The 27324-nt window shown below is 41.0% G+C and overlaps 2 protein-coding genes across 5 annotated transcripts in view; one reads left to right on the top strand and one right to left on the bottom strand.

Moving 5' to 3' along the window:
• Positions 1 to 14736, bottom strand: part of LOC121023105 (uncharacterized) — a 17185-nt gene extending 2449 nt beyond the window's left edge. Inside the window, exons 1-3 of the mRNA XM_040464797.1 lie at positions 14688 to 14736; positions 13854 to 14340; positions 13066 to 13139 (exon numbers count right to left, since the gene is read on the bottom strand). Coding sequence (XP_040320731.1) covers positions 13066 to 13139; positions 13854 to 14340; positions 14688 to 14736 — 610 coding nt within the window. The remainder of the gene's footprint in view (positions 1 to 13065; positions 13140 to 13853; positions 14341 to 14687) is intronic.
• On the top strand, positions 13985 to 27324 carry TRIM39 (tripartite motif containing 39). 4 transcript variants are annotated; one of them, XM_040464826.1, is made up of 8 exons: positions 13985 to 14073; positions 16083 to 16542; positions 17723 to 17818; positions 22455 to 22685; positions 23874 to 23896; positions 24479 to 24594; positions 25307 to 25491; positions 25790 to 27324. In XM_040464826.1, exons 2-8 carry the CDS (start codon positions 16090 to 16092, stop codon positions 25859 to 25861), a joined length of 1176 nt encoding a protein of 391 aa, XP_040320760.1. In that variant the 5' UTR covers positions 13985 to 14073; positions 16083 to 16089; the 3' UTR covers positions 25862 to 27324. The 4 variants fall into 4 exon arrangements, with proteins under 4 accessions (XP_040320760.1, XP_040320757.1, XP_040320759.1 ...); XM_040464823.1 differs by having other exon boundaries at positions 13988 to 14073; positions 25307 to 27324; XM_040464825.1 differs by lacking the exon at positions 13985 to 14073 and adding an exon at positions 14195 to 14775 and having other exon boundaries at positions 25307 to 27324.

Raw genomic sequence — 27324 nt, 5'->3', positions numbered from 1 at the left:
TGACCACCAACAAGGCATATCATAGTCAAATTCACAAAATACTCAGGCAAGGAAAGAATCATGAAAGCAGCAAGGGAAAAAAAAAAGTCCTTAACCTACAAGGGAAGACACATCAGGCTTGCAGCAGACCTATCCACAACAAACTTGGCAGGCCAGAAAGGAGTGGCAGGATATATTCAATGTGCTGAATCAGAAAAATATGCATTAAGAATTCTTTATCCAGCAAGGCTGTCATTCAAAACAGAAGGAGAGATTAAAAGTTTCTCAGACAAACAAAAATTAAAGAAGTTCATGACCACTAAACCAGCCCTACAAGAAATTTTAAGGGGGACTCTCTGAAGGGAGAAAAGATGAAAAAAAAACCCACAAAAAACAAAAGGCCAAAAGCAACAAAGACTAGAAAAGACCAGAGAACACCACCAGAAACCCCAATTCTACAGGCAACATAATGTCAATAAATTCATATATTTCAGTACTCACTCTAAACGTCAATGGACTAAATGCTCCAATCAAAAGAGATAAGGTAACAGAATGGATAAGAAAACAAATTCCATCTATATATTGTTTACAAGAGACCCACTTTAGACCTAAAGGCACCTTCAGATTGAAAGTAAGGGGATAGAGAACCATCTATCATGCTAACGGTCGCCAAAAGAAAGCTGGAATAGCCATACTTATATCAACAATCTAGGTTTTAAAATAAAGACTGTAATAAGAGATGAAGGGCATTATATCATAATTAAGAGGTCTAGCACCAAGAACATATACCAAGGGTAAACATTTATGCTCCAAACGTGGAAGAACCCAAATATATGTATGGTTTTATATGGTTACTTCAACGAACAAATCAAAGCACACCTGGTTGAAGGTCCAAACAATCCACCACTACAGGCAGTGGGATAGAGCAGCCAAATATGCAACAACCATGCATGCAACATGCTCCAAAAATACTTCCTGAAGTGGCCCCTTATTAACATAGTAGCACTCGCAGGTGTAGGACACATAGCAAGCTAGAAAAACACACAAAGGAAAGAAACCTAGCCAAAAAGATGAAACGGAAGAATTCCCCCCCAAAAGAATATTCAGGAAGAAACCACAGCCAGAGATTTGCACAAAACAGATATAAACAAATTATCTGAACAAGAATTTAGAATTATAGTCATAGACTAAAAGCTGGGCTCAAAAAGAGTGTAGAAGACAGCAGAGAATCTACTGCTGTAGAGATCAAAGACCTAAGAAATAGTCACAATGAATTATGGAATGCTATAAATGAGATGCAAAATAAACTGGATACAGTGACAATGAGGATGGAAGAGGCAGAGGACAGAATAGGTGAAATCGAAGATAAAATTATGGAAAATGATGAAGCTGAAAAAAGAGGGAAAGGAAATTACTAGACCATGAGGGGACAATTAGAGAGCTAAGTGATTCAGTGAAACAAAACAATATCCTATCACAGGAGTTCCAGAAGAAGAGAGAAAGAAAGGGGCAGAAGGTTTATTTGAACAAATTATAGATGAGAACTTCCTAATCTTGGGGGTGGGGGAGGCAGGAAACAGCATACAAGCCCAAGAGGCACAGAGAATGAACTCCCTTCAAAATCAACAAAAACAGGTCAACACCATGACATATAGTAAAACTGACAAAATACAAAGATAAAGGGAGAATTCTGAAAGCAGCTAGGAACAAACGGGCCTTAACCTACAAGGGTAGACACATAAGGGGAGTAGCAGACCTGTCCACTGAAAATTGGCAGGCCAGAAGGGAGTGGCAGGAAATCTTCAGTGTGCTGAATAGGAAAAATATGCAGCCAAGAATCCTCTATCCAGCAAGGCTGACGTTCAGAATAGGAGAGATAAAGGCTTTTCCAGATAAACAAAAACTAAAGGAGTTTATGACCACTAAACCAGCCCTGCAGAAGATCCTAAGGGGACTCTAAGTGGAAAACCACAAAGACTACAAAGGACAAGAGACATCACCATGAACACAAAACCTACAGATAACACAATGACACTGAATCCATATCTTTCAATAAACACTGAATGTAAACAGACTAAATGCTGCAATCAAAAGACACAGGATATAAGAATGGATAAAAAAACAAGATCCATCTATATGCTGCCTACAAGAGACTCATTTTAGACCTGAGGAAACCTGCAGATTGAAAGTGAGGGGATGGAGAACCATCATCATGTTACTGGATGTCAAAAGAAAGCCAGAGTAGCCATACTTGTATCAGACAAACTGGATTTTAAAACAGACACTAACAAGAGATAAAGGGCATTATGTCATAATTAAGGGGTCTATCCATCAAGAACAGCTAACAGTTGTAAATGTTTATGCCCCCAACATGAGAGCAGCTAAATATGCAAGTCAATTATTCACAAACATAAGCAAACTTATTGATAATAATACTGAAATTGTAGGTGACTTTAATGTTCCGCTTACAACAATAAACAGATCATCTAGGCAAAAAATCAATAAGGAAACAACAGCTCTGACTGACGCATTGGACCAGGTGGACTTAACAGATATATTCAGAACTTTTAATCTTAAAGCAGCAGCATACACATTCTTCTCAAGTGCACATGGAACATTCTCCAAAATAGACCACATACTGGGTCACAAAACAGCCCTCAACAAATATAAAAGGACTGAGATTATACCATGCATATTTTCAGATCACAACACTATAAAGCTTGAAATCAACCACAAGAAAAAAACTGGAAAGCCCCCAAATACATGGAGGTGAAAGAACATCCTACTAAAGAATGAATGGGCCAACCAGGAAATTAAAGAAGAAATTTTAAAATATATGGAAATAAATGAACATGAAAACATGACAGCCCAAACCCTCTGGGATGCAGCAAAGGCAGTCCTAAGAGGAAAATACACTGCACTTCAGGCCTAACTCAAGAAGCAAGAAAGGCCCCAAATATACAACCTGACCTTAGATCTAAAAGAGCTAGAAAAGGAGCAGCAAATAAAGCCCAAAGCCAGCAGAAGAAAGGAAATAATAAAGATTAGAGCAGAAATAAACAATATAGAATCCAAAAAACCAGTAGAACAGATCAATGAGTCTAAGAGCTGGTGTTTAAAAAAATAAACAAAATTAATAAAACCCTAGTCAAACTTCTCAAAAGGAAAAGACAGAGGACCCAAATAGATAAAATCACAAATGACAGAGGAAAGAGTACAACCAACAGAAACACAAACAATTATTAGAGATTACTATGAAAAATTATATGCCAACAAACTGGACAATCTGGAAGAAATGAGCAAATTCCTAGACACCCCCACACCACCAAAACTCAAACAGAAAGAAACAGAAAATCTGAACAGACCCAAACCAGTGAAGAAATTGAATTGGTTATCAAAAATCCCCCAACAAATAAGAGTCCTGGGTCAGATGGCTTCCCAGGGGAATTCTGGAGACATTTAAAGCAGAGTTAATTCCTACTCTGCTCAAACTGTTCCAAAAAATAGAAATGGACTCATTCTATGAAGCCAGCATTACTTTGATTCCCAAACCAGACCAAGACCCCACTAAAAAGGAGAATTACAGGCCAATATCCCTGACGAACCTGGAAGCAAAAATTCTCAACAAGATACTAGCAGATCGAATTCAACAGTACATTAAAAGAATTATTCACCATGATCATGTGAGATTCATTCCTGGGCTGCAGAGCTGGTTCAATATTGGCAAATCAATCAACATGATACATCACATTAATAGAAAAAAAGGATAAGAACCATATGATCCTGTCAATAGATGCAGAAAAAAGCATTTGACAAAATACAGCATCCTTTATTAATAAAAAGCCTCAAGAAAATTGGGATAGAAGAAACATAACATCATAAAAGCCATACATAAAAGTTTCACAGCTAATATCATCCTTAATGGGGTAAAACTGAGAGCTTTCCTCCTGAGATCAGGAACACAACAGGGATGTTCACTCTCACCATTGTTTTTTTATCATAGTGTTGGAAGTCCTAGCCACAGCAGTCAGATATCAAAAAGAAATAAAAGGCATCCGAATTGGCAAAGAAGAAGTCAAACTTTCACTCTTCGCAGATGACGCAATACTCTACGTGGAAAACCCAAAAGACTCCACCAAAACACTGCTAGAGCTGATACACGAATTCAGCAAAGTCGCACAATATAAAATCAATGTATAGAAATCAACTGCATTTCTATACACCAATAATGAAACAATAGAAAGAGATATCAGGGAATTGATCCCATTTACTATTGCACCAAAATCGTAAAATACCAAGATCTGTTCGCTGAAAACTATAGAAAGCTTAGTAAAGAAACAAAGACACAAAGAAATGAAAAAATATTCCATGATCATGGATCAGAAGAACAAATATTGTCAAAATGTCTCTACTACCCAAAGCAAACTACACATTCGATACAATCTCAATCAAAATAGCACCACATTCTTCACAGAGCTAGAACAAACAATCTTAAAATTCGTATGGAACCAAAAAAGACCCTGAATAGCCAAAGTAATGTTGAACAAGAAAACCAAAGCTGGAGGCATCACAATCTTGGACTTCAAGCTGTTATTACAAAGCTGTAATCATCAAGACAGTATGGTACTGGCACAAAAAACAGACACACAGATGAATGGAATAGAATGGAGAACCCAGAAATGGACGCACAAATGTATGGCCAACTAATCTTTGACAAAGCAGTAAAGAATATCCAATGGAAAAAAGACAGTCTCCTTAGTAAATGGTGCTGGGAGAACTGGACAGCGACGTGCAGAAGAATGAAACTGGACCACTTTCTTACACCATACACAAAAACAAATTCAAAATGGATTAAAGAATGTGAACTAGGAAACCATCAAAATCCTATGGGAGAAAATATGCAGCAACCTCTTAGACCTCGACCACAGCAAATTCTTACTTGAAATGTCTCCAAGGGAAGGGAAATAAAAGCAAAAATGAACTATTGGGACCTCATCAAGATAAAAAGCTTCCGCACAGCAAAGAAAACAATCAATGAAACTAAACAGCCACTGTCAGAATGGGAGGAGATATTTGCAAATGACATATTGGATAAAGGGTTAGTATCCAAAATCTATAAAGAACCCCATATTAGACAATTTGTAATTGTGCCCTTACAAATCAGCACTCCTGTATCCTTGGGATAAATTCTCAGTAGTGCTACTGGAGCCTTGTAGGGTAATTCTTTTAACTTTCTGAGGAACCTCCACACTGTTTTCCAGAGGGGCTGCACCAGTTTGCATTCCCACCAACAGTGCAAGAGGGTTCCTGTTTCTCCACATCCTCTCCAGCATCTATAGTCTCCTGATTTGTTCATTTTAGCCACTCTGACTGGTGTGAGGTGATATCTCAGTGTGGTTTTGATTTGTATTTCCCTGATGAGGAGTGATGTTGAGCATCTTTTCATGTGCCTGTTGGCCATCTGGATATCTTCTTTAGAGAAGTGTCTATTCATGTTTTCTGCCCATTTCTTCACTGGATAATTTGTTTTTTGGGTGTGGAGTTTGGTGAGTTCTTTATAGATTTTGGATACTAGCCCTTGGAACTGGAGAGTGTTTGCTAAGTGAAATAAGTCACACAGAGAAAGACAGATACCATATGTTTTCACTCTTATGTGGATCCTGAGAAACTTAACAGAAGACCATGGGAGAGGGGAAGGAAAAAAAAAGTTAGAGAGGGAGCAAGCCAAACCATAAGAGACTCTTAAAAACTGAGAATAAACTGAGGGTTGATGTGGGGGTGGGAGGGAGGGGAAAGTGGGTGATGGACATTGAGGAGGGCATCTGTTGGAATGAGCACTGGGTGTTGTATGGAAATCAATTTGACAATAAATTTCATATTTAAAAAAATGAAAACATACATCCAAATAAATAAATAAATAAATAAATAAATAAATAAATAAACAAACAAACTACTTGTTGAGGCTCTCATTCTAGACTTCTTTGGTTCTGCCTTTGCATTCAAACCTGTTTTCCAGAAATAATGCAGACACAGACAAATTGCAATTTCATCATCATGCATTTGGATGCTGCAGTTCACTCTAAATGAAATAAAGTATATGTAAATACATGAGGTGACAAGTATCTTAGAAATACCAAACTACAAATAAAACTTTCATATCATAAATCTAACTTTAAACAATTCCTTTGAATAAAATCATCTTTATGACACTCTCATGTTATATACTATTTACAGATCAAAAATACTAAGGCTCAAACACCAAAGAAATACAATTATTAAGAGAATATTATGAAAAACTATATACCAACAAACTGGATAACCTGGAAGAAACAGATAACCTTCTAAGAACACATGAACTACCAAAACTGAAACAGGAAGAAGTAGAAAACTTGAACAGAACGACTGCCAGCAAAGAAACTGAATTAGTAATAAAAAAATCTCCCAACAAACAAAAGTCCAGGGCCAGATGGCTTCACAGATGGATTCTACCAAACGTTTAAAGAACAGTTAATACCTCAACTATTCCAAACTATTCCAAAAATTAGGGGAAAAAAGGGAAAACTTCCAAATTCGTTCTATAAGGCCAGCATTACCCTAACACCAAAAACAAAGACTCCACTAAAAAAGAACTACAGGTCATGATCCCTGATAAACATGGATTCAAAAATTCTCAATTAAATACTAGCAAACCAAATCCAACAATACATTAAAAGAATCATTCACCATGATCAAGTGGGATTATTCCTAGGCTGCAAGGGTTCAATATTCTGAAATCAATCAACATGATGCACCACATTAATAAAAGAAAGGATAAGAACTACATGATCATTTCAACAGATGCAGGAAAAGCATGAGACAAAGTACAACATCCATTCATGATAAAAACCCTCAACAAAGTAGGGTTATAGGAAATATACCTCAACAGAATAGGAACTGCAGAAATGAACCCACAACTATAGGGTCAATTAATCTTCAACAAAGCTGGAAAGTCCATTGGGATAAAGTCTCTTTAACAAATGGTGCTGGGAAAACTGGACAGCAACATGCAAAAAATGAAACTGGACCGCTCTCTTTCACCATACACAAAAATAAATTCAAAATGGATTAAAGACCTAAATGTGAGACATGAAACCATTAAAATCCTAGAGGAGAACACAGGCAGTAACTTCCTTAACCTTGGCTGTAGCAACTTCTTACTAGACACATCTCCCGAGGCAAGAGAAGCAAAAGCAAAAATGAACCATTAGGACCTCATCAAGATAAAAAGCTTCTATACAGCAAAGGAAACAGTCAACAAAACTAAAAGGCAACCCACGGAATAGAAGACATTGCAAACAACATACCTGATGAAGGGTTAGTATCCAAAATATATGAAGACTTATAAAACTCAACTCAACCCCCCCCCCCAAAATGAATAATCCAATTAAAAAATGGGCAGAAGACATGAATAGACATTTTTCCAAGGGAGACATCCAGATGGCTAGGAGATACATGAGAAGATGCTCAACATCACTCATCATCAGGGAAACACAAATCATAACTACAAAATGGTTAAAATCAACAACACAAGAAACAACAGGCATTGGCAAGGATGTGGAGAAATGGGAACTCTCTTGCACTGTTGGTGAGAATGCAAACCGGTGCAGTCACTCTGGAAAACAATGTGGAGTTTCCTCAAAAAGTTAAAAATATAACTATTCTACGATCCAGCAACTGCACTAGTATGTATTTACCCAAAGAACACAAAAATACTAATCGAAGTTGGGGCACCTGGGTGGCTCAGTTGGTTAAGCATCCAACTTCAGCTCAGGTCATGATCTCACGGTTCATGAGTTCGAGCCCCACATTGGACTCTCTGCGGTCAGCACAGAGCCTGCTTCAGATCCTCTGTCCCCTTCTTTCTCTGCCTCTCCCCTGCTCATTCTCAATCTCTCAAAACAAATAAAAACCTAAAAAAAAAAAAAAACCTCTACAACCCAGCAATTGCACTACTAGGTATTTATCCAAGGGTACAGGTATGCTGTTTTGAAGGGGCACATGCACCCTAATGTTTATAGCAGCAGCATCAACAATAGCCAAAGTATGGAAAGAGCCCAAATGTCCAGTGATGGATGAATGGATAAATAAGATGTGATATATATATACAATGGAGTATTACTCAGCAATCAAAAAGAATGAAATCTTGCCATTTGCAACTATGTGGATGGAACTAGAGGGTATTATGCTAAGCAAAATTAGTCAGTCAGAGAAAGACAAATATCATATGACTTCACTCATATGAGGACTTTAAGACACAGAACAGATGAGCACAAGGGAAGGGAAGCAAAAATAATATAACAGGGAGGGGGACAAAACATAAGACTCTTAAATATGGAGAACAAACAAGAGGGTTACTGGAGGGGTTATGGGAGGGCGGATGGGCTAAATGAGTAAGGGGCATTAAGGAATCTACTCCAGAAATCATTGTTGCACTATATGCTAACTTGGATGTAAATTAAAAAAAAATTAATTAAAAAAAAACCATTTAAAAATAACCATTTAAAATTACTAAGCAAAGGGACATATGTACCCCAATGTTTATAGCAGCATTATCTACAATAGCCAAATTATGGAAAGAACCCAAATGTCCACCAACTGATGAATGGATAAAGATGTGTACACACACACACACACACACACACACACACACACACACACACACACACTGGAATATTACTCAGCCATAAAAAAAGAATGAAATCCTGCCATCTGCAAGAACATGGATAGAGCCAGAGAGTATTATGCTAAGTGAAGTCAGTCAGTCAGAGAAAGACAGATACTGTATGATTTCACTCCTATGTGGACCTTAAGAAACAAAACAAACGAACATAGGGCAGGGGAGAGTGGGGGGAGAGACAGAGAGACAAATCCAGAAACAGACCTTAACTATAGAGAACAAACTGATGGTTACCAGTGGGGAGGCAGTTGGGGGGAAATGGGTTAAATAGGTCATAGGGATTAAGGAGTGCACTTGTAATAAGCACTGGATGATGTATGGAAGTGTCAAATCCCTGTGTCATACACCTGAACCTAATATTATACTGTATGTTAACTGGTATTTCAATAAAAACTTTTTTTAAAATCTAGGAAAGTAAATAAGAATTTGGAGGTCAGGATGGATATTGTAATAAAGACAACATGTCATGCGTATATTTTATATATATGTAGCAATTGAATAAAAAAGACAAAGAATCATACAGGAAAAATGGGCAAAGATTGGAAATACAAAGAAAAATCCCACCGACAAACAAACAATAACAAAAAGATACCCAAAATTACTAAGGAAGAGGATATGCAATTCAAGTAACTAAGACATTTCTTTACTGACTAGAAAAACATACAAACACAGATCATACTTATGTCTACTGGGGATGTGGAAAGGAGGCCACCACATACATTGCTGCCAGGGAAATGTAAGGAATAACACCCTTGTGAAAAAACAATACCCCAATATCCATTAAAATTAAAACCCCAGGGGCACTTGGGTGGCTCAGTTGGTTAAGTGTCTGCCTTCGGCTCAGGTCTTGATCTCTGATCTCGAGCTCCACGTCAGGCTCTGTGCTGACAGCTCAGAGCGTGGAGCCTACTTCAGATTCTGTGTCTCCCTCTCTCTCTGCCCTCCCCCGCTCATGCTCTCTCTCTCAAAAATAAACATTAAAAAAATTTTTTTTAATTAAAACAACCCCAGAAACTTTTCTCAGTAATAAATCTATTAGCACATATAAATCTATAAGGACATATCTTCAGAGAATATTTACCATAACACTGTTAGTGTAACAGCAAAAAAAAAAAAAAAAAGGAAACTAAATAAATTCCCATCTGCCAATAAAAAGTTGAAAAATGTATGGCACCTGCAGAATAAAATCTGTTATACAATCATTCAAATCTTAAATGAAAAACATTAGCAAATTTTTTTAAATATGAAACTTTCAGCACTGGCTCCATTGTAGAGAAACAGACTATTTCATAATATGCTGGTGTGGGTATACACAGGTGCAACTTTATGGGAAGGAAACTAGAGGACTCTATTAAAATTTTATATTCCCATGCATTTGGACCTAGCAGCCCAACTTCCAGAAATGTGTCCTACTAAAACATGGCATGATGTATGTGTAAATATATCAAATCATTATACATTGTACACCTTAAACTAATACAATGTTATATGTCTATTTATACATCTAAATAAAACAGAGGAAAACAAGATAAGATTTTCACTACAGCCTTTATTTAATAAGACTTGGAAAGAAAGTAAATGTCTACTCTTTTTTTGTTTGTTTTTAATATGAAATTTATTGTCAAATTGGTTTCCATACAACACCCAGTGCTCATCCCAAAAGGTACCCTCCTCAATACCCATCACCCACCCTCCCCCTCCCTCCCACCCCCCCATCAACCCTCAGTTTGTTCCCAGTTTTTAAGAGTCTCTTATGCTTTGGCTCTCTCCCACTCTAACCTCTTTTTTTTTTTCTTCCCCTCCCCCATGGACTTCTGTTAAGTTTCTCAGGATCCACATAAGAGTGAAAACATATGGTATCTGTCTTTCTCTGTATGACTTATTTCACTTAGCATAACACTCTCCAGTTCCATCCACGTTGCTACAAAAGGCCATATTTCATTCTTTCTTTTTTTTAAAAAATTTTTTTAATGTTTATTTTTGAGAGAAAGACAGAGTGCAAGCAGGAGAGGTACAGCGAGAGAGGGAGACACAGAATCCAAAGTAGGCTCCAGGCTCTGACCTGTCAGCACAGAGCCCGACACAGGGCTCAAACCCACAAAACTGTGACATCATGGCCTGAGCTGAAGTCAGACACAACTGACTGAGCCACTCAGGAACCCCCTAAATCTTTACTCTTAATAAAATGGTTGAATAAATGATACATATGATACATATACACAATGATACATATACACAATTAAGTAACAACACAGACTTGAAAAAAAATGAGATAGCTCTCTGTATCACTGAACTGGAAAGAAAAAACAGCCACTATGAAGTATAAAATGTAAACAAAACACTCTATTTGTTTGTGATTTTTCCATAATTTGAGAAATTGAAAAAAAAGTGGTTGGGGAAAATTAGATGCTTTGCCTTTTCTAAGAATCTCAAATGTCTGAACAGGTGAACCCTCTCCCTCCCCAACCTACCATATCTGACCTCAACCAGTTTTCTACATGCGCTACTACTATACTCATTACCTCTATAAAACTCAGTGGCTTCAAGATATCTTTTCTCCTTTCCAGATATAAAAACGGTATTAAAATGTACATATTTTTAATTTTAATTACCCTTTATCTCATTACTATAATTAATTTTTTCATACTCCTGTGGTAGAAATCCCTTGGTATAAATCAACATTACAAATCAGTGTTATTCCACATCTCCTGAACTACAATCCCTTTCAATTCTGAACAAGGAATAGACACTTCTTTGACTAAAGAATGTGTTTGTATCCTACTACATTCATAAATCTCAGCCTACCAAGTTTCACAACTCATAATAACAAATGTGGGGGAAGATTGAGGCTTCCTTCATTATTATTTTGTGGATTATTACATAGACCGATGGAAATAAAATCATAGCATTGTGTTCACCCTCTTTCCCAAATCTCCCTTGAAAAATACTGGGTACACTTCATTATTGTTCTATGTCAGGGGTCAATAAACTATGGTCTGCTACCTGTCTATATGGCCTGAAAGCTAAGAATGGTTTTCACATTTTTAAATGACTGAGGGGAAAATCAAAAGAAAAGTAGGGGCACCTGGGTGGATCAGTCAGTTAAGAGTCTGATTCTTGATTTTAGCTCAGGTCATGACCTCCCAGTCATGATATCGAGCCCCATGTCAGGCTGCACGATGGGCATGGAGCCTGCTTAAGATTTTCTCTCTCTCTCTCTCTCTCTCTCTCTCTCTCTCTCTCTCTCTCCCCCCTCCCTCCCTCTCTCTCCCTCTCTCTCCCTCTTCCCTTTCCTCACATGTGCTCCCCCGCTCCCATCAAAAAATACATACAAAAAGTGTCCATACAAAAAGTTTTACTGGAACACAGCAATGGTCATTTGTTTGGTATTGTTTAATGCTGTTTTCACACTACAAAGACAGAGGAAAGTATGAGCCTCAAGGCCAAAAGTACAGCTTATCTGGTTCTTTACAGGAAAGATTTGCCAACCCCTATGTTCTGTGTCACATTACATGCCCTACATAATTTTATACTTTTACCTAAACATTCTCCAGCCTTTCCTTCCATATTCAGCATAAAGTCTTGTTAATTATCTATTACTCTCCAGGCAAACACGTTCTTCATAGACCTTTGAAATGCACTTCCTCCTGGGAATGTCCTTAGTCTAACCACATCCCTGATCACCTACAAACAGAAAACCAGAATGGAGTGCTAGCAACACCTTAAAAGTTACAAATGAACAAATCAAAACCAAAACCAAACTTCACCACCACCAGCCACCCTCCAAGGTGAAGCTAAAGAGGCTAACTCCCCAGTTAGTGGCTTTCAAACTACCCTATCTTAGAATTGAGGCGTTGTGTAAACTAAATTTTACCACCACTAAAATTCCTAATGGTCAAACAGCAAGGAGAAAAAAAAGTAAATGTTAATTTCCCAAGTTTAATCCTCTTCAAATCATTGGCCACCCGAAAAAACAAGGGGGGGGGGGGAAGTAGACCAATTATATGTAGTATGCATGACCCTAAATCCCTACATTTGATATTTTCTGCAAGTAAATCGTCTCTGGCCCCCTGGAGTAAAAGGTTAAATCTTGCACTGTGTAGACAATATCACAACTTACATAGGAACAAGATAGGCCGTTGGGCCATTTCCTCCTATAGGGTACACCAAAATTTGCCCATCTCTTTCAGTCAGCATTCTGCATACCAAGTGTTGGGGGAGAAGAGGCGGGACAAGCTGCCTTTTCTATGAACAATGTCAGACACTCCTAGCACTAACTCCTCCCCAGCCTCATCACACCTCTACCCTGCACTAGGTCCTCCCCAGCTCCATCACCTCTATTCAGGACCTCCTCCCCAGTCTCATCATACCTCTACCAGCAGAGTCTTCCTCCAAAGTCACAGGCGTGCAAAGCTTCCAGTAACAGAAGAGGAAAGCAGGAAGGCTATAATGCAAAAGTCTGGAGTTCCCACACAAGCATCATCTGCTCTTTGGGAAGATCTCAAGTCATAGCCCGAAAAGTGAAAAGAAATGGGACTTGGCTCGCACCCACTTAACAGGTGTTTACCGCACGCTTGCTAGAGGCCGGGCAGCGAGCGAAGAGCTTAGGATAGAAAGGTGAGCAGCAGAATGGCAGCTCTCCCGGGGCTCCCACTCCACTGGGGGAGGTAAACAATGTCTTTAAAGCCCGCCTAGGAATGCGAGGAGCATTTGAAGCCCACGGCAGGGACAATTTACCTAATCCTGTAATGTTAAAAGGCTAAAACTCAACCAGTCGGAAGTGACGTGACAGCCGAAACTTGCAGGTCCGCCACGTAACTGGCCGCCGCCTCAGCTAGCCACCTTCTCCCTGGACTGGCCTGAAGAGAGGATAAGTGTAGCTCAAAGTCCGCAACCTCCCTTGCCCTGCCCCCAGCGGCTCCCAGTCCCACCCGGGACCAGCAAGCGTGGCCAGAGCCGGGGTCCGCAGCCCGAGTGGGACTGCAGCGGTCTCTGGCACCCATCGGCGCCCTGCGGGCAATGGGGCTTCAGCGCTCAACCAGGCGCATGCGCGGCCCTCTTTCTCCTGAGGATTCCTCGGGTCACCTGAACGACCGCATTTCGGCCACCTGCCCCTCCGGGTCCCTTCTCGCTCTTGATTCCTCCAGCTGTTTCTCACCTCTGACCCCCTCCTTCTCCTTCTCCGCAGGCACTGCTAGGCCTTGCGGCGGCCGCCAGCCGACACCAAGGCTTCCACTGACACGAGCCTCTCGGCGCGGCTTCCGCTTCCGGCGAGTATTGTGTGTCGCGCTGCGGGGCGGGGGCGGGGGGAGGAGGAAGGAGGGAGGCAGCGCTCCGGCGGCTCCGCGCCCCGCACTCCCGGACCTGAAGCCGGGAAGGTAGGTGCTGTCCCGCTGCCGCGCCCGGGCCCTGGGGCCTGCCCCCGCCGGCCGGCTCGGCACGCCGCGTCCCAGCGCCCCGCGACTGCGTCACCGGCCCCCCGCACGTAACCACAGCTGCCTCCGCCCGCCTCGGGCCCGGGCGGACGTTTTGCCGCCCCGGCGACGTCAGCGCGTCCGGCGTTGCTTGGCTACCCCGCCGTTCCCCCGTCCCGCTGCCGCTCGCCTCCCCGGGTGAAACTCTGACGCCGTCACCGCGGGCCTCGGCTGCGTCATAGCGGCGGGCATCCCACCTTCACGTCACACCTTCTCCTCACCTGGACACGCATTCCTCCCTCCCTGTCAACCACGACGTTTCCTCTCCCCTTCTCCAATCCCCCTACGCCAGATCTGGCGAGAGAAGATGGAGACGAGGGTGGGCATGAGTTGTGGACGACGCTCAGGAGAGGGTCGCAAGGTGGGACCCCGGACAGTGGTAGAAACAAAATGAGGACGTCCCTCAAGTTTGCCCTTCTACTGAGACACAAGGAATAGAGGGAAAGAAATTACCAACCTGGAGGCACCCGAGGCCTCACTATGGCTGTAACTCCAAGTCCTCTCTATGCATCCCTAACCTTTTCCCCATTTCTCTTTCACACCACTTCTTTGCCAGTCTAGATCCATCCTGGTCCCTAACTCTGCATACAGTTCAACTTACCCCAGGTGAGGAGACCACCTAATTTCTAGAAAAAAAGGGACAGGTTCACTAGTTGGATTCTCTTCGGTAAAGAAAAATCATCTAACTCAACTTCTCTCCTAGTTGAGGAAAGAATTCAGGTCCAAATAAGGTATCAGCTCCAACTCCAAATTAAACACTTTTCATGTGTGCCAACAACAATATATACAGTAATCATTGTTAACCCTATTCACCACATGGCCACTTCTTTCTTAGCACTTAGACCTACTAAATTTCCTTTCTTCTGTTGGAAGGGAGGGTGGATAGAGAAATCCATGGTTTCATCGATAAAAGTGGTGATTTTCAAGGAAGGAGTGGGGGACCAGCTTTATAAATCTCTTTGATGCATTTCCAACATTTTGAGCCTTAACTTGAGGGAGACTTTAATTGCCTCTTTCTCTAATTCCCAGCCACTCCAGAACCTACTAGTTGGAGGCACAGTACATCCAAGGTATTAGTTATCAGTAGCTATTTCAAAACTCCAGTCACTGCTGAATATTTAGGATAGACTTGTCAGCCTTCTTTTCAAGTATATACTCTCAAGAAGTATATACTCTTTAGTGTAGTTGCCACGTATTAATCACTTTTCAGCAGTCCTAAATGTCTAAGTGCACTCAAATAAATGAGATGTTGGGTGAATAATGTCATTCCAAGAAGAAGACACACTTCCCCTAGACTACTCTAATAAAGGGAAGAATAATTTCAAGTTTTCCTGAAAAGAAGAGGTTGTTACCCTTGCCTAATATTCCTTTTATTACCCTTGAAACATAGGACAATGGCAGAGAAGCCTATGCTCCAGGGGGCTATTGTAATAAAACTCTTCTGTAACATTAAACTTTAAAATATACTTAAGAAATCTTAATACTTGGACTTTTATGGCATGTTTCACTTTCCCAAGATCCTTTCTCACTATTAGAAAACTATATCTAGTAGGGATACAATGGTCTGCTTTTAAGATACATGTGTACTGAGCCTGGATCAGAAGAAGTGTGCTGGGCTAGAGTTGAAAGAAGCCTCTAATAAGAGAAAGCAGAGGTAAAAGACAAAAGAGATTGGTGGTTGGGTGTCAGTTTGCTGAACAGGAAAAAAATTAGACTGATGGTTGGGAGTCACAAGGTTTGGAAATAGAGAAACAAAAGAGAAGTTGTATCTAGTGGAAGAGAAAATGTAAAATACCAAGATGGGGATAACTGGAGTTAGGATTTATCATGGGAGTAAATGCCAGTCCAGGGACACAAAAAAATTAAACCTCCAACTAATATTTTTCTTTCTCTGCCCCCTTTTCATCCCTAAGTTAAATAATGGCAGAAACAAGTCTGTTAGAGGCTGGAGCCTCTGCAGCCTCCACAGCTGCAGCTCTGGAGAACTTACAGGTGGAGGCGAGTTGCTCTGTCTGCCTGGAGTATCTGAAGGAGCCTGTCATCATTGAGTGTGGGCACAACTTCTGCAAAGCTTGCATCACCCGCTGGTGGGAGGACCTAGAGAGGGACTTCCCTTGTCCTGTCTGTCGAAAAACATCTCGCTACCGCAGTCTCCGGCCTAATCGACAGCTAGGCAGCATGGTGGAAATTGCCAAGCAGCTCCAGGCTGTCAAGCGGAAGATCCGAGATGAGAGCCTCTGCCCCCAGCACCATGAGGCCCTCAGCCTTTTCTGCTATGAGGACCAGGAGGCTGTATGCTTGATATGTGCAATTTCCCACACCCACCGGGCCCACACCGTCGTGCCACTGGATGATGCCACACAGGAGTACAAGGTGGGGAACCACACACATGATGCCAACATGGGGCATGAGGGAGGAGCACAGAAGATGGGAGACTCCCTAGGTAAAGGATCCTAAGCTCCTAACAGCAAGACCATAACTGGTCTTTACTCTCTAGTCCCCTCAAAGCTACAAACACAGAGGGCACAGAGTACATCTAATCAGTTATCCCCAAGCATGGGGATATGTGTGGTGTTGTAATGTATTATATAAATGAATGAAACCACTTGGAGATTATCAAACTTAGGAAAAACTGAAAAGTAGTCTGGTTTCATTTTTTTTTTTTTTACATTTATTTATTTTCAAGAGACAGAGTGAGACAAAGTGAGAGTTGGGGAGAGGCAGAGAGAGAGGGAGACACAGGATCGGAAGCAGGCTCCAGGCTCTGAGCTGTCAGCACAGATCCTGATGCGGGGCTCAAACCCACAGACTGTGAGAGCATGACCTGAGCCGAAGTTGGACACTCAACCAACTGAGCCACCCAGGTGCCCCTAGTCTGGTTTCATTCTATCCCCCTGCTCAAAATGTTCCTTATTTTCCCATTGGTATTGGGAATAGATAACATCAGTTTACACTGATCCCCACCAGACTAAGATGTTTGCATCTTCCCAGATAATGGATAATGTGGCATCTGATTTAAGTACTGCTGGGACACAGGGTAAATGTTCAAGTAGTAGGAACTAAATATTTTAATATGTTAGCACTGTATCAAGTATTTTGCTTAATTATGTTAATAAAATCTTGGAAGCAAGATTTAAAGTAGTCTACAGTGTAAGTAATACGGATTTATTTGCAGGTGGTTAGAGTTGGATGAGAGGACAAGTTTAAAGAAGACTATCAAAATACAGAAAGTCACTTTGACCATAATAGGCAGTCACTTGAGTAACAAAATGACAGGATTGGGGAAGGACACGGAGTTGGTGACAGCTGGACAACTGTGAGATTCAGTGAGAGGAAAGTTCTTGGTGAGCAAGGAAGATGATGGGGACAGACTGGTTGCAGGAGGAGGGACCAAAAGTTGACACCCCAAATGACAGACAAAGAAAGAAGTGGGATCAAGAGGTGGTGAGATAGACAGGAAGCAAACAAATGGTTTCAAACTAATGGGTTAACCTCTGAATGTAGGATATGCCAGCCACCCCAAAATCCCACCTCTCCCACTTCCCACCCTCAGGAAAAACTGCAGAAGTGCCTGGAGCCCCTGGAGCAGAAATTGCAGGAGATCACCCGCTGCAAGTCCTCTGAGGAGAAGAAGCCTGGAGAGCTCAAGGTAAAGGCAGGTGATTCCATTTGGGCTGCTTTGCAGGCAATTAACCATACATTATTTAATCCACCAGTTCTGATTCATTGGAAAACTGCTTTTCTCTTAAAAACAATGGTATTTTGTTAGGCTTCTTTGTCATTAAACATTGCATTAAAGTATTTGTCATGAATTAAGTATTGTAGAGAAGGATGTAAGAGGTGAAGGAAGGATGGACAGAATATTTTACATCTGACAAGTTGAGGGAGTTCATGCGCATTGGTCTTTTTTCTTGTAAAACAGGAATGAGAGGCAGGGAGAGAGCAGGGATAGGAGTTTCTTAGAGGGATTGAGGAGAGGAGAATTTGGAAGGCTCACTGGGGTGGAAGAAAGAAGCAACTGACCAAGAGCTCACAAAAATGCCCAGTGACTTTTAGGACTACATTCTCTTAAGTAAGCTCAGGTATGCTAGATGATGTTGGTTCATTCCTAGACTGTTCCCCTGTCTACCCTACATCTGTAGGATCCTATCTGTCCTTCAGGCAGGATAAAAGCCACTTCCTATGTAGCCTTTCTTGACCCTTCAGAAATTGATTTTCTTAATTTTCATATAATTTTACTTCTCTTTCATGTATTCCCATAGTTGTAGCATGATATTTTGGTAACTGTCTTATTTTATTGGACAGTGAACAATTCCTAATAGTGGCAGTAATAACTGTTTATTGAGTCCTGTGTGTTAATTCATTGGGTGTCCATGACATTCCAAATGTACAGAGTTGTGTTAAGTTTTAGTGGGACCTAGATGAGCTGTCAGACAAAGGGAAGGAAGTCCTGAAGGTCATCTTTAGCAAGGGTGAACTTACATCTCTTGTAAAGTGAGTATTATTACCCCTAGTTATCACAGGAGGAAACAACTTGGATAAGTTCTAGTCCAAGATCACATAGCCAGTATGGGACAAAATCAGGGATATTAGCTCTGCATGAATCTATAAATATGTATTAAGTTTCCAGTATAGACCAAATTCTGTGTTTGACACTGGGGAACAAGGATGAGCAAACACACAGTCCCTGTCCTGCTTAAGCTTACAGTCAAGTAGAGAAAACAGATAATGACATGGCACAAAAAGCACAGTTGCAAATTCATAAGAAGACAACATAGAAATTTGACCTCATTAAAAGCTTCCAGAAGAAATAATTCGCTTTTGGAGTTGAGATTTAGGGATCACCAGAGATTAAACACAACTTTGAAAATAGTAGGAACACTAATTTTTTAACAATGACAACATTTTGACAGAAAGCAAGTATTATTAAGTATTACTAAGTATTACCTTAGTCCTTTATATATTTGAATAAAACAAGATTTTGAACTTTTAAAATATTAATTAATTTTGATTGCAAAGGTGAACTTTAAAAAAAAGTTCTTTGTTCTTTTGGAGGGCTCCTGAGAAACTTAAAATATGTGAAAACGAAGCTTATTCCCAGTCATTAACTTTCCTGTTCCTGTTGATCACCTTCTTAAAGGTAAAGAATAAAGAGGGGAATAAAAATTTTTAAAAACCTTTTAAATGCTTGAACAGAACTGTGGTATTTTTAAAAATTCAGTGGTCTCTGAAACTACCACCAACATTCCTTTTGTAACCATTTGAATTCTCCGAAACCTCTCCCTCATCCCTATTTCCAGAATCAGACCCAATGCCCCTTTTAAAAATAAATAATTTGTAATTAACCATGCTGAAGTGGAAATTATAGATAAAATAACTTATCTGCATAATTTTAAAAAGAGATTATTATGCCCAAACACACACACACACACACACACACACACACACACACACACACAACATAGAGGAAAGTGATTTATAATAAAATCTGGTATGTAAATATTTGGGCATTACTATCCTGAAAGACACCACAATATAGTTTTATCCTTGCATCTCTCTGTGACACCATCAACAATGCAACAAATACAAATTCAGACTCAGGTAATTGCGTAGTAATGTTGACAAGCACCACAAGCAGCTTAGCTCTTAGTGACATAATTTTTCAAAATGATAAGTAACTTTTGATAAAGTTCTAAGAAAAACAAAATACAGTCTTAGTTTTATTCAGCTGTTTCTGAAAAAATCAGGTATATTAAAATTGGGTAAGAATTACTCTGCTTATGTATAAAATGGCATTTAAGTCTAGGCCTATGTTTTTGAATATCCAGCGGAACATAGAAAATGATGCAGGACTGTGCATGTTGCAGGGTCATCTCACACATTGGAGTGCTAGCAGCCCACCAGAGTACCCCCTATTATGGCAAACAAAAAGATGCCCCTTGTTTCTAAAATATCCCTAGTGGGAAGTAACACCTTCATTAAGAACCACTGCCATACAACTATAGAGTGGGGAAAAAAAAAGAGAAGAATGATGGGATTATATAAGAGAGACCCCTTTGGGTTCCTATTAAACATAGTTATTAATCCTAAATTCTACCCATACATCACCTCTCAACATAGACACACATGTAGACACACAGACACACAGACACACAAACACACACAGGAAAAAAGGTTGTATTTCAAGGGTTGGTAACCTTAGAAAATTCAGTTATTTTATCAGCATAATTGAGTTTATTCAGGAATAGCAGAGAACTGCAATTCAGGACAAGCAAGTTAAGGCAAAACCATAGGCAAGTCCAGAGAACAAAGGAGAGGACCACTCTTATATAGGAAAGGCGGGGATTGGGAAGAAAATCCTTGGAGTAAACTCGGAGTTCAGAGTATAGTGACTTTTTATTGGCTAGGTTGTGACAGTCTATCATTGGCTGGGCTTGTTGACTGCAAAAAGAAAACGTTTCTTCCTCCTGCTGGTGTAGTAAGGTAGTATGGACCTATAAGGTACATCTCTACCTGTTGGGATAACAATTGACCAGTGGTGGGGCGTGAGTGCTCCCCCTGCTGGCAACCTGACCATTTTAGCCAGGTTTCCTTTTATTAATTTTCACAGAGTAAATGTGTTAAGAATATATTTTGTTCCAGTGTGTACCTGAGAAGGCAGCAGTAGAGTGGGAAGCAACAACTCTAGAACTGGAGCTAGCCAGCCTCTGCTGAGAATTAGCTTGAAATCCAGAAACACCAGGCTTGTAAGGCTTTGCAGCCCCTCTGTATTCACCCTCAGCCGTACCTTTCAGTTTCTATCTGCATTTTACTTCCAGAGTCCCAATCTCTGCTTCTCTCTTGCTTCCCTCTTGGGTTTATTTCTCCCCATCAGTCATATGACACTTGGAGAATACGTCTGAGCAGATCACTTGTTGCAGTGGAGGTAGAGAAGGAAGGATGTGCTTGCTAATAACCCTCAGAAAGTATTATGGCTCGTGTTTTAGTCCCATATTATCAAATTTCAGGAATGTTAAAGGTTTAAGTCTGTGTGGTAGCTGAGAGAAAAACGTCAAATTTCAATATATAATTCACTAACAAATTTCTGGAACCTATTCCTGGGATGGGAACTGTCAGTTGTCTGAAGTGACTTGAAACTGTTAACATGTTATTCCCTGAAATCTATATACAGTTGACCCTTGAACAACAAAGTTAGGGGTACCAACCCCAGTCCAGTCAAAAATCAGCATATAACTTTCAACTCCCCAAAAACTTAATTCTTAATAGCCTACTGTTGACCAGAAGCATTAGTGATGACATAAAAAGTGATTAATACCTATTTTATATGTTTGTATTGTATACTATATTCTCACAATAAAGTGAGCTAGAGAAAGGAAACTTACTGAGAAAATCATAAGGAAAAGAAAATACCTTTATGGTACTATACCATATTGAACCAAAAAATTCTGTGTATAAGTGGACTCTCACAGTTCAAACTCATGTTGTTCAACAGTCAACTGTATATATTTGGTAACAACTCATAACTAAAATCTTACTGATTCTGATACTTTTTCAGTTGGTCTCTGGTTTTTAGTGGGTAGATGTCTAGCAATATACAAATGATGATCATCTGGTCTCCAACTTCCCAGTATTTATTATTTTCCTTTTCTTGATAAATTTCATTAGCTATAACTTTAGCATTGGAACTAGCAAAAATATCTTGTATCCATAATAATAGATGTCTCTATATTATTGAGTTCTTATATTTTGCATTTTTTTCACCAAACCAGAAGTATAGCTTTTTTAGAAGTTAATTTAATAAAGAAAATTAAATATTTTTTCAAATAATTTTTTTAAAGTTTATTTTTATTTGAGAGAAAGACAGAGAGCAAGCAGGGGAGGGACAGAGAGCAGGGGACAGAATCCCAAGCAGGCTCTGTGTTGCCTCCACAGAGCCCTATGTGGGGCTTGAACTCATGAACCATGAGATCATGACCTGAGCTGAAGTCAAGAGTTGGACGCTTAACTGACTGAGCCACTCAGGCACCCCTAAAATTAAAATTTTTTTAAACACTGATTTTTTTTTAATCTCCCCAGTAGTCTTCACTCCCAAGTCACCAGTAGGGGTGATAATGGGGATGGAGCCATTACTTAGAGGAGATTTCAATGGAGAGAAACATGAGTGTCCTGTTAGAGTATTTGCAATGACACTGGAAATCTGTTAATTCATACACATGGTGGGTAGGGAAAGGCTCCCTTATGCCCCACTGGCCCTGTTAAGTATAATGCTTTCCCTGTTTTCTTAGAGACTAGTGGAGTGTCGCCGACAACAGATCTTAAAGGAATTTGAAGAGCTTCATAGGCGGCTGGATGAAGAACAGCAGATGTTGCTTTCACGCCTGGAGGAGGAGGAACAGGACATTCTACAGCGCCTCCGAGAAAATGCTGCTCACCTTGGAGACAGGCGCCGGGACCTGGCCCACTTGGCTGCTGAGGTGGAGGGCAAGTGCTTACAGTCGGGCTTCGAGATGCTTAAGGTTCGACCTTTGCCCCTGTATAGCCTCTCAGGTCAAGTGCAGTATAGCTTTGCACAGGCCATTCTGTCAACCTGGGATGCTCACCCTCCTGCTCTGCTTCTCTAATCCAGTTCTTTCTTCCAGACATGCTCAAAGGATCTTTTTCTACAGAAAGTCTTCTTCTGATTTCTCCCATCCCCTTCTAATCATTTCTGTGTTCTTATGTCTTGTGAACAATATGTGCTTAATTTGTACCAAAGAAAAAATTCACTCCTTTGAAAGGAGGGAAATCTAGTCTGAATCAGTGAAAAAACTATACATTAAAAATTATGTGAATGCAGTTGCCATTACTTTTAGGTCCTGGAACTTGATTTACCTAGTGCTAAAAACAAACAAACAAACAAAAAAATAGAAACCTAGTTTGAAGGACACTTGAAATTATGTATAAATAATATATTAACTTTTGCTATGTAAATAATGACTCTAAAATGTTTGAAATAATTTGTTCTTTTAAGCAGATGAATGGTGTTAGCAAGGTTGTAGGAAACATATCTCTTTTTAGAGATCAGATTACCAGCATTTGAATCAGTGAGGCTTCATTGTACATTTATCTGCATGTTATGTATTGCTTGGTACTTATTCTTGTGTCCTTTCATGTATGTGTGTTCTGCCTTCCACATTAAACTGGGAAATCCTTGGGGGGCAAAGATTTGTCTTCTTTGTCTTCTGGACCCCAAGTATTCAAAAATCAGGATTGGCACACAATTATCAATGTTTATTAACCAGTACCAGATGGGGATAACAACAACAACAACAGGAAAGTGATTCATTCCAATGCCACCAGTCTGTACTGATCCTCAAGGAGACAGGTGTGTGGTTGGTACTTGGGGGACAGAGTATAGAGCAGACACAATCCCTGTCCCTTGCATTGAGCTCCCAGTGTCCTTGAGGAGCAAGACAAACACACAAGAAACCATTTGGAAGTGATATAAATTACCAAGCTTGATGCTATCCAAAAGTTGAAAACAGAGATCAGATTGGGAAAGATGTACTCTGATCCCTCTGGAGCTCTTCCCTTTGCATTTTGACCCTCAGATTGCCCTATTCCTATTTTATAGATCTAGAATTTTGGGGAGGAGGGGGAACCTTTTGCCTTTAGGACCCTTGACTACCAGGACCAATATTGCTTTCTTTTCTCCTTCCCTCTAGGATGTCAAAAGTACCCTGGAAAAGTAAGTGATTCTTGCATCTCTTTGAGTGAGTTAGGTCTTGGCTTAGAAACCAAGGGTACAGTAAGGAGTAGGGGAGAATGATGGGAAAGTCACACAGTGTCTGGATAGGATGTGGGAGAAGGTTCATTGCGTCCATGAAGGCTGTTAGAGAGCAAATCATTGGGAGTAAGAGTACATTACCATTTCCCCATTGAGCATCAGGACTAACTTGGTAAGGAAGAAACCAAGGTAATGTAGAACCAGGTGCTACCTTTGTCCATGGGTGGAAATGTGTCCAAACAAGACAGACAAAGGAAGGGGTTGGGAGAGTGGGGAGGGTGATTACCCATTTGCATGAAATATAGCAATACCCCCAGAAAGTTCTGAGACTCATTCTTAAAATAAGACTCTGTCCAGGGGACCCTATGGCTCTCCATAGATTGGCAAAAGAAAGCAGTAAGTACTTGTCTTCAGGGAGGAGGGAGAAAATGGGAGGATGGAGAATTTTAGTTTCTCCCTAAATATGACAATATCTGCATACTCACTCAGCTGGAGCTTCCCCTGACCCTGCCCTTTCTTCCCCTATCTCCCTATCCCTCCTAGATGTGAGAAGGTGAAGACCATGGAGGTGACTTCAGTGTCCATAGAGCTGGAAAAGAACTTCAGCAATTTCCCCCGACAGTACTTTGCCCTAAGGAAAATCCTTAAACAGCTAATTGGTGAGTTGTTCCCAAAAATAAACTAGCAGAGGAAATCAGCAGAGAAGAAAGTCTTTAAGTCCCACTTTATCTGGGCTCCAGTTGTACCATCTGTCATTTTGTGCCCATGGCCACACCCACCCCTTTACCTGGCTTTCAATCTCACTGTGAGTGACAGAGCTTAGGTGTCATCTACTCTTAGGCCCACACTTTTCTAAATAGGGACCCATAGAAGTTAAATAATATGCCTAAACTTGTCCTTTTTTGAGAACGAGAGGGAGTGCCATTAATATTTACTCAGAGAAAATAGTCACAAACCAGGACTGTTCCAGGAAACCAGATACATGGTCACCCTATCCCTGGACCATACTGCTGTCTTGCTGTGTATCTTTCTTAACATTTTCTGTCCTTTCTGGCCCTTGGACTGTGACTTGTGCTTCATCACTCAGTGAGATGATGTCACAGGGGGATGAAAAAGGGATAAGGCAGGAGCCTAAACCATCAGCCCTTGCAGAATTGAGATTATTATCTGTTTACTTCAGGGCCAGGGTAAGAAGGGAAGCTGTTGTTCCCTCCTCTCCCTTAGGTGACAGCATGGATTGAGAAAGTTAAACCATGGTGTTCTGGGGACCTTTAAGGAAACAAGTTTGTAAAGGCAGGCTGGGAGAGTGAGGCAGGGGCATTTAGCTATTCCCATCCTCATCTAGCTCCCCACTCTGGCTTCTCCCGCCAGCGGATGTGACCCTGGACCCAGAGACTGCTCACCCTAACCTAGTCCTGTCCGAAGATCGTAAGAGCGTCAAGTTTGTGGAGACAAGACTCCGGGATCTCCCTGACACACCACGGCGATTCACCTTCTATCCTTGTGTCCTGGCTACTGAGGGCTTCACCTCAGGCCGACACTACTGGGAGGTGGAGGTGGGTGATAAGACCCACTGGGCAGTGGGCGTGTGCCGGGACTCCGTAAGCCGAAAGGGCGAGCTGACTCCACTCCCTGAGACTGGCTACTGGCGGGTGCGGCTGTGGAACGGGGACAAATATGCAGCCACCACCACGCCTTTTACCCCTTTGCACATCAAGGTGAAACCCAAACGGGTAGGCATATTCCTAGACTATGAGGCCGGCACACTGTCTTTTTACAATGTCACAGACCGCTCTCATATCTACACCTTTACTGATACTTTTACTGAGAAACTTTGGCCCCTCTTCTATCCAGGCATCCGTGCTGGTCGGAAGAATGCTGCACCACTTACAATCAGGCCCCCAACAGATTGGGAGTGACAGGTAGGGATGTGGGAATAATTGGGGTGAGTCAGGGTCAAGAGCTATGGGCCTTCCTTCCTGTGACCTGCTGGAACGTCTTCATGTCTGCCTGGTTCCAGTCCTGCACTGTTTAGGAGAAGCACCTTGGTTTCTAGAATGGTTTATATGGAGGAGTATGTAGGACTGGTCTGGGATGAGCACACAGCTGTCTCTCTCCTAACCGTCAGGGTGGGGAATTAGTTCCCAGGGGTTATCTCCCCTGAAGTCCATCAGGTTTTCTATTGCACATGGATAGGTTAGGAAGGAAGGAGAGGCTTTTCCAGAAACAAAAAGTCTGTGAGAGGGTCTGACTTGCTCAAAACCAGAAGAGGAAACAGAAACCCCTGTACGTTCTTTTAAGGGGTTCTTATTTGTTGAGAAAGATCAGAGGGGTCTGTGTACCTCTAGACTAAAATAAAGATGAATGATAGTTGCTCTTGTGGGTCTAGAAGTTAAGGAGTTTTTTTGTTTGTTTTTTGTTTTTGAGAGCAGAGATTGGGCATCAAGAAGATTAGAAAGGAAGTTGGGAAAGGGGCTAAAGGAACAGATTCCTAACAGTTTCTTTGGTCTTCTACTCCCAGAGTAAGTTGCCATTATGAGTAGGATTGGCCAGAGGTAGGAATGTGGGGAGGAGAGGGTGAGAAGAAATGAGAGGAGAACCCAAGTCCCTGCCTCAGCCTTCAGCAAAGCTGGCTTATTGCCTGTCTCCTTAGAGTTGGTTGTCTCCAAGAATCGGTCAGTCACCTTTCTCCTGCAGAGGTGAGGTGCCAGAGACCCCTCAAGACATGTCTACCCTTTCACTGCTTTCCCAAGGGGACCTGGAAAGGACAGTCAAGTATTAGAGGAAAGAGAAAGGTATTTCTATCCAAAGCCCTGGCCTTAAAGAATGTTACTAAGTATCTGCTCCCAAGTTGTCAGCCTTGTTACTTGGTTAAGGTGTCCAAGCCAAAAAGGGAGAAGGAAAATGGAGTCTTCCTCACCCTGAGGACAGGGTAGAAGACAGGGTATGTAGAGCAAAGTGTCACATAGGCAACCTCCTTTAGCCTATGTTCATATGGCCTGGAACTAGTGTTCACAAGAGCCAGTCTCTTGCATATTTGTTGCCATCCTTCACCTTTTGCCATTTCCCCTATCAGAGAATGTAAATCATTTTAACATTAGGCCAAAATAAACAACTTGTAGGGTACATATGTTGTCAAAAAAGGTTAAAGCAATGCATGCCAAACCAAACTAAAATGATTTGGAATATCTGCTACTTGGGTGATCAGGGATTCACAGAAGATTGGGACAAGAAACTGCAGTTTATTGAGAGTGTTTCACTTCCTCCTACCACCTCAACAGGACTTTGTCCAGACTCTCCTCTTACCTTTGTGCCTTGACTGTGGTTCTTTGTGGCAAGATGCTTTGGTTGGTAAAACATAACATGGAACAAAGGATCCACTGAAGTGA

This window comes from Herpailurus yagouaroundi, unplaced genomic scaffold, assembly GCF_014898765.1.
Source record: "Herpailurus yagouaroundi ecotype Mexico unplaced genomic scaffold, PumYag 511, whole genome shotgun sequence".
NCBI classification, from domain to species: domain Eukaryota; kingdom Metazoa; phylum Chordata; class Mammalia; order Carnivora; family Felidae; genus Herpailurus; species Herpailurus yagouaroundi.
The sequence above is the reverse complement of the archived record's forward strand: the minus strand, read 5'-3'. Positions and strand labels throughout refer to the sequence as shown.

Excerpts from the sequence above, each read along its gene's own strand:
- TRIM39 (XM_040464823.1), top strand. The coding sequence starts at position 16,090 with ATGGCAGAAACAAGTCTGTTAGAGGCTGGAGCCTCTGCAGCCTCCACA. Across the intron at positions 17,819-22,454 it reads AGAAGCCTGGAGAGCTCAAG|AGACTAGTGGAGTGTCGCCG; the intron begins GTAAAGGCAGGT and ends CTGTTTTCTTAG. Across the intron at positions 23,897-24,478 it reads GTCAAAAGTACCCTGGAAAA|ATGTGAGAAGGTGAAGACCA; the intron begins GTAAGTGATTCT and ends TATCCCTCCTAG.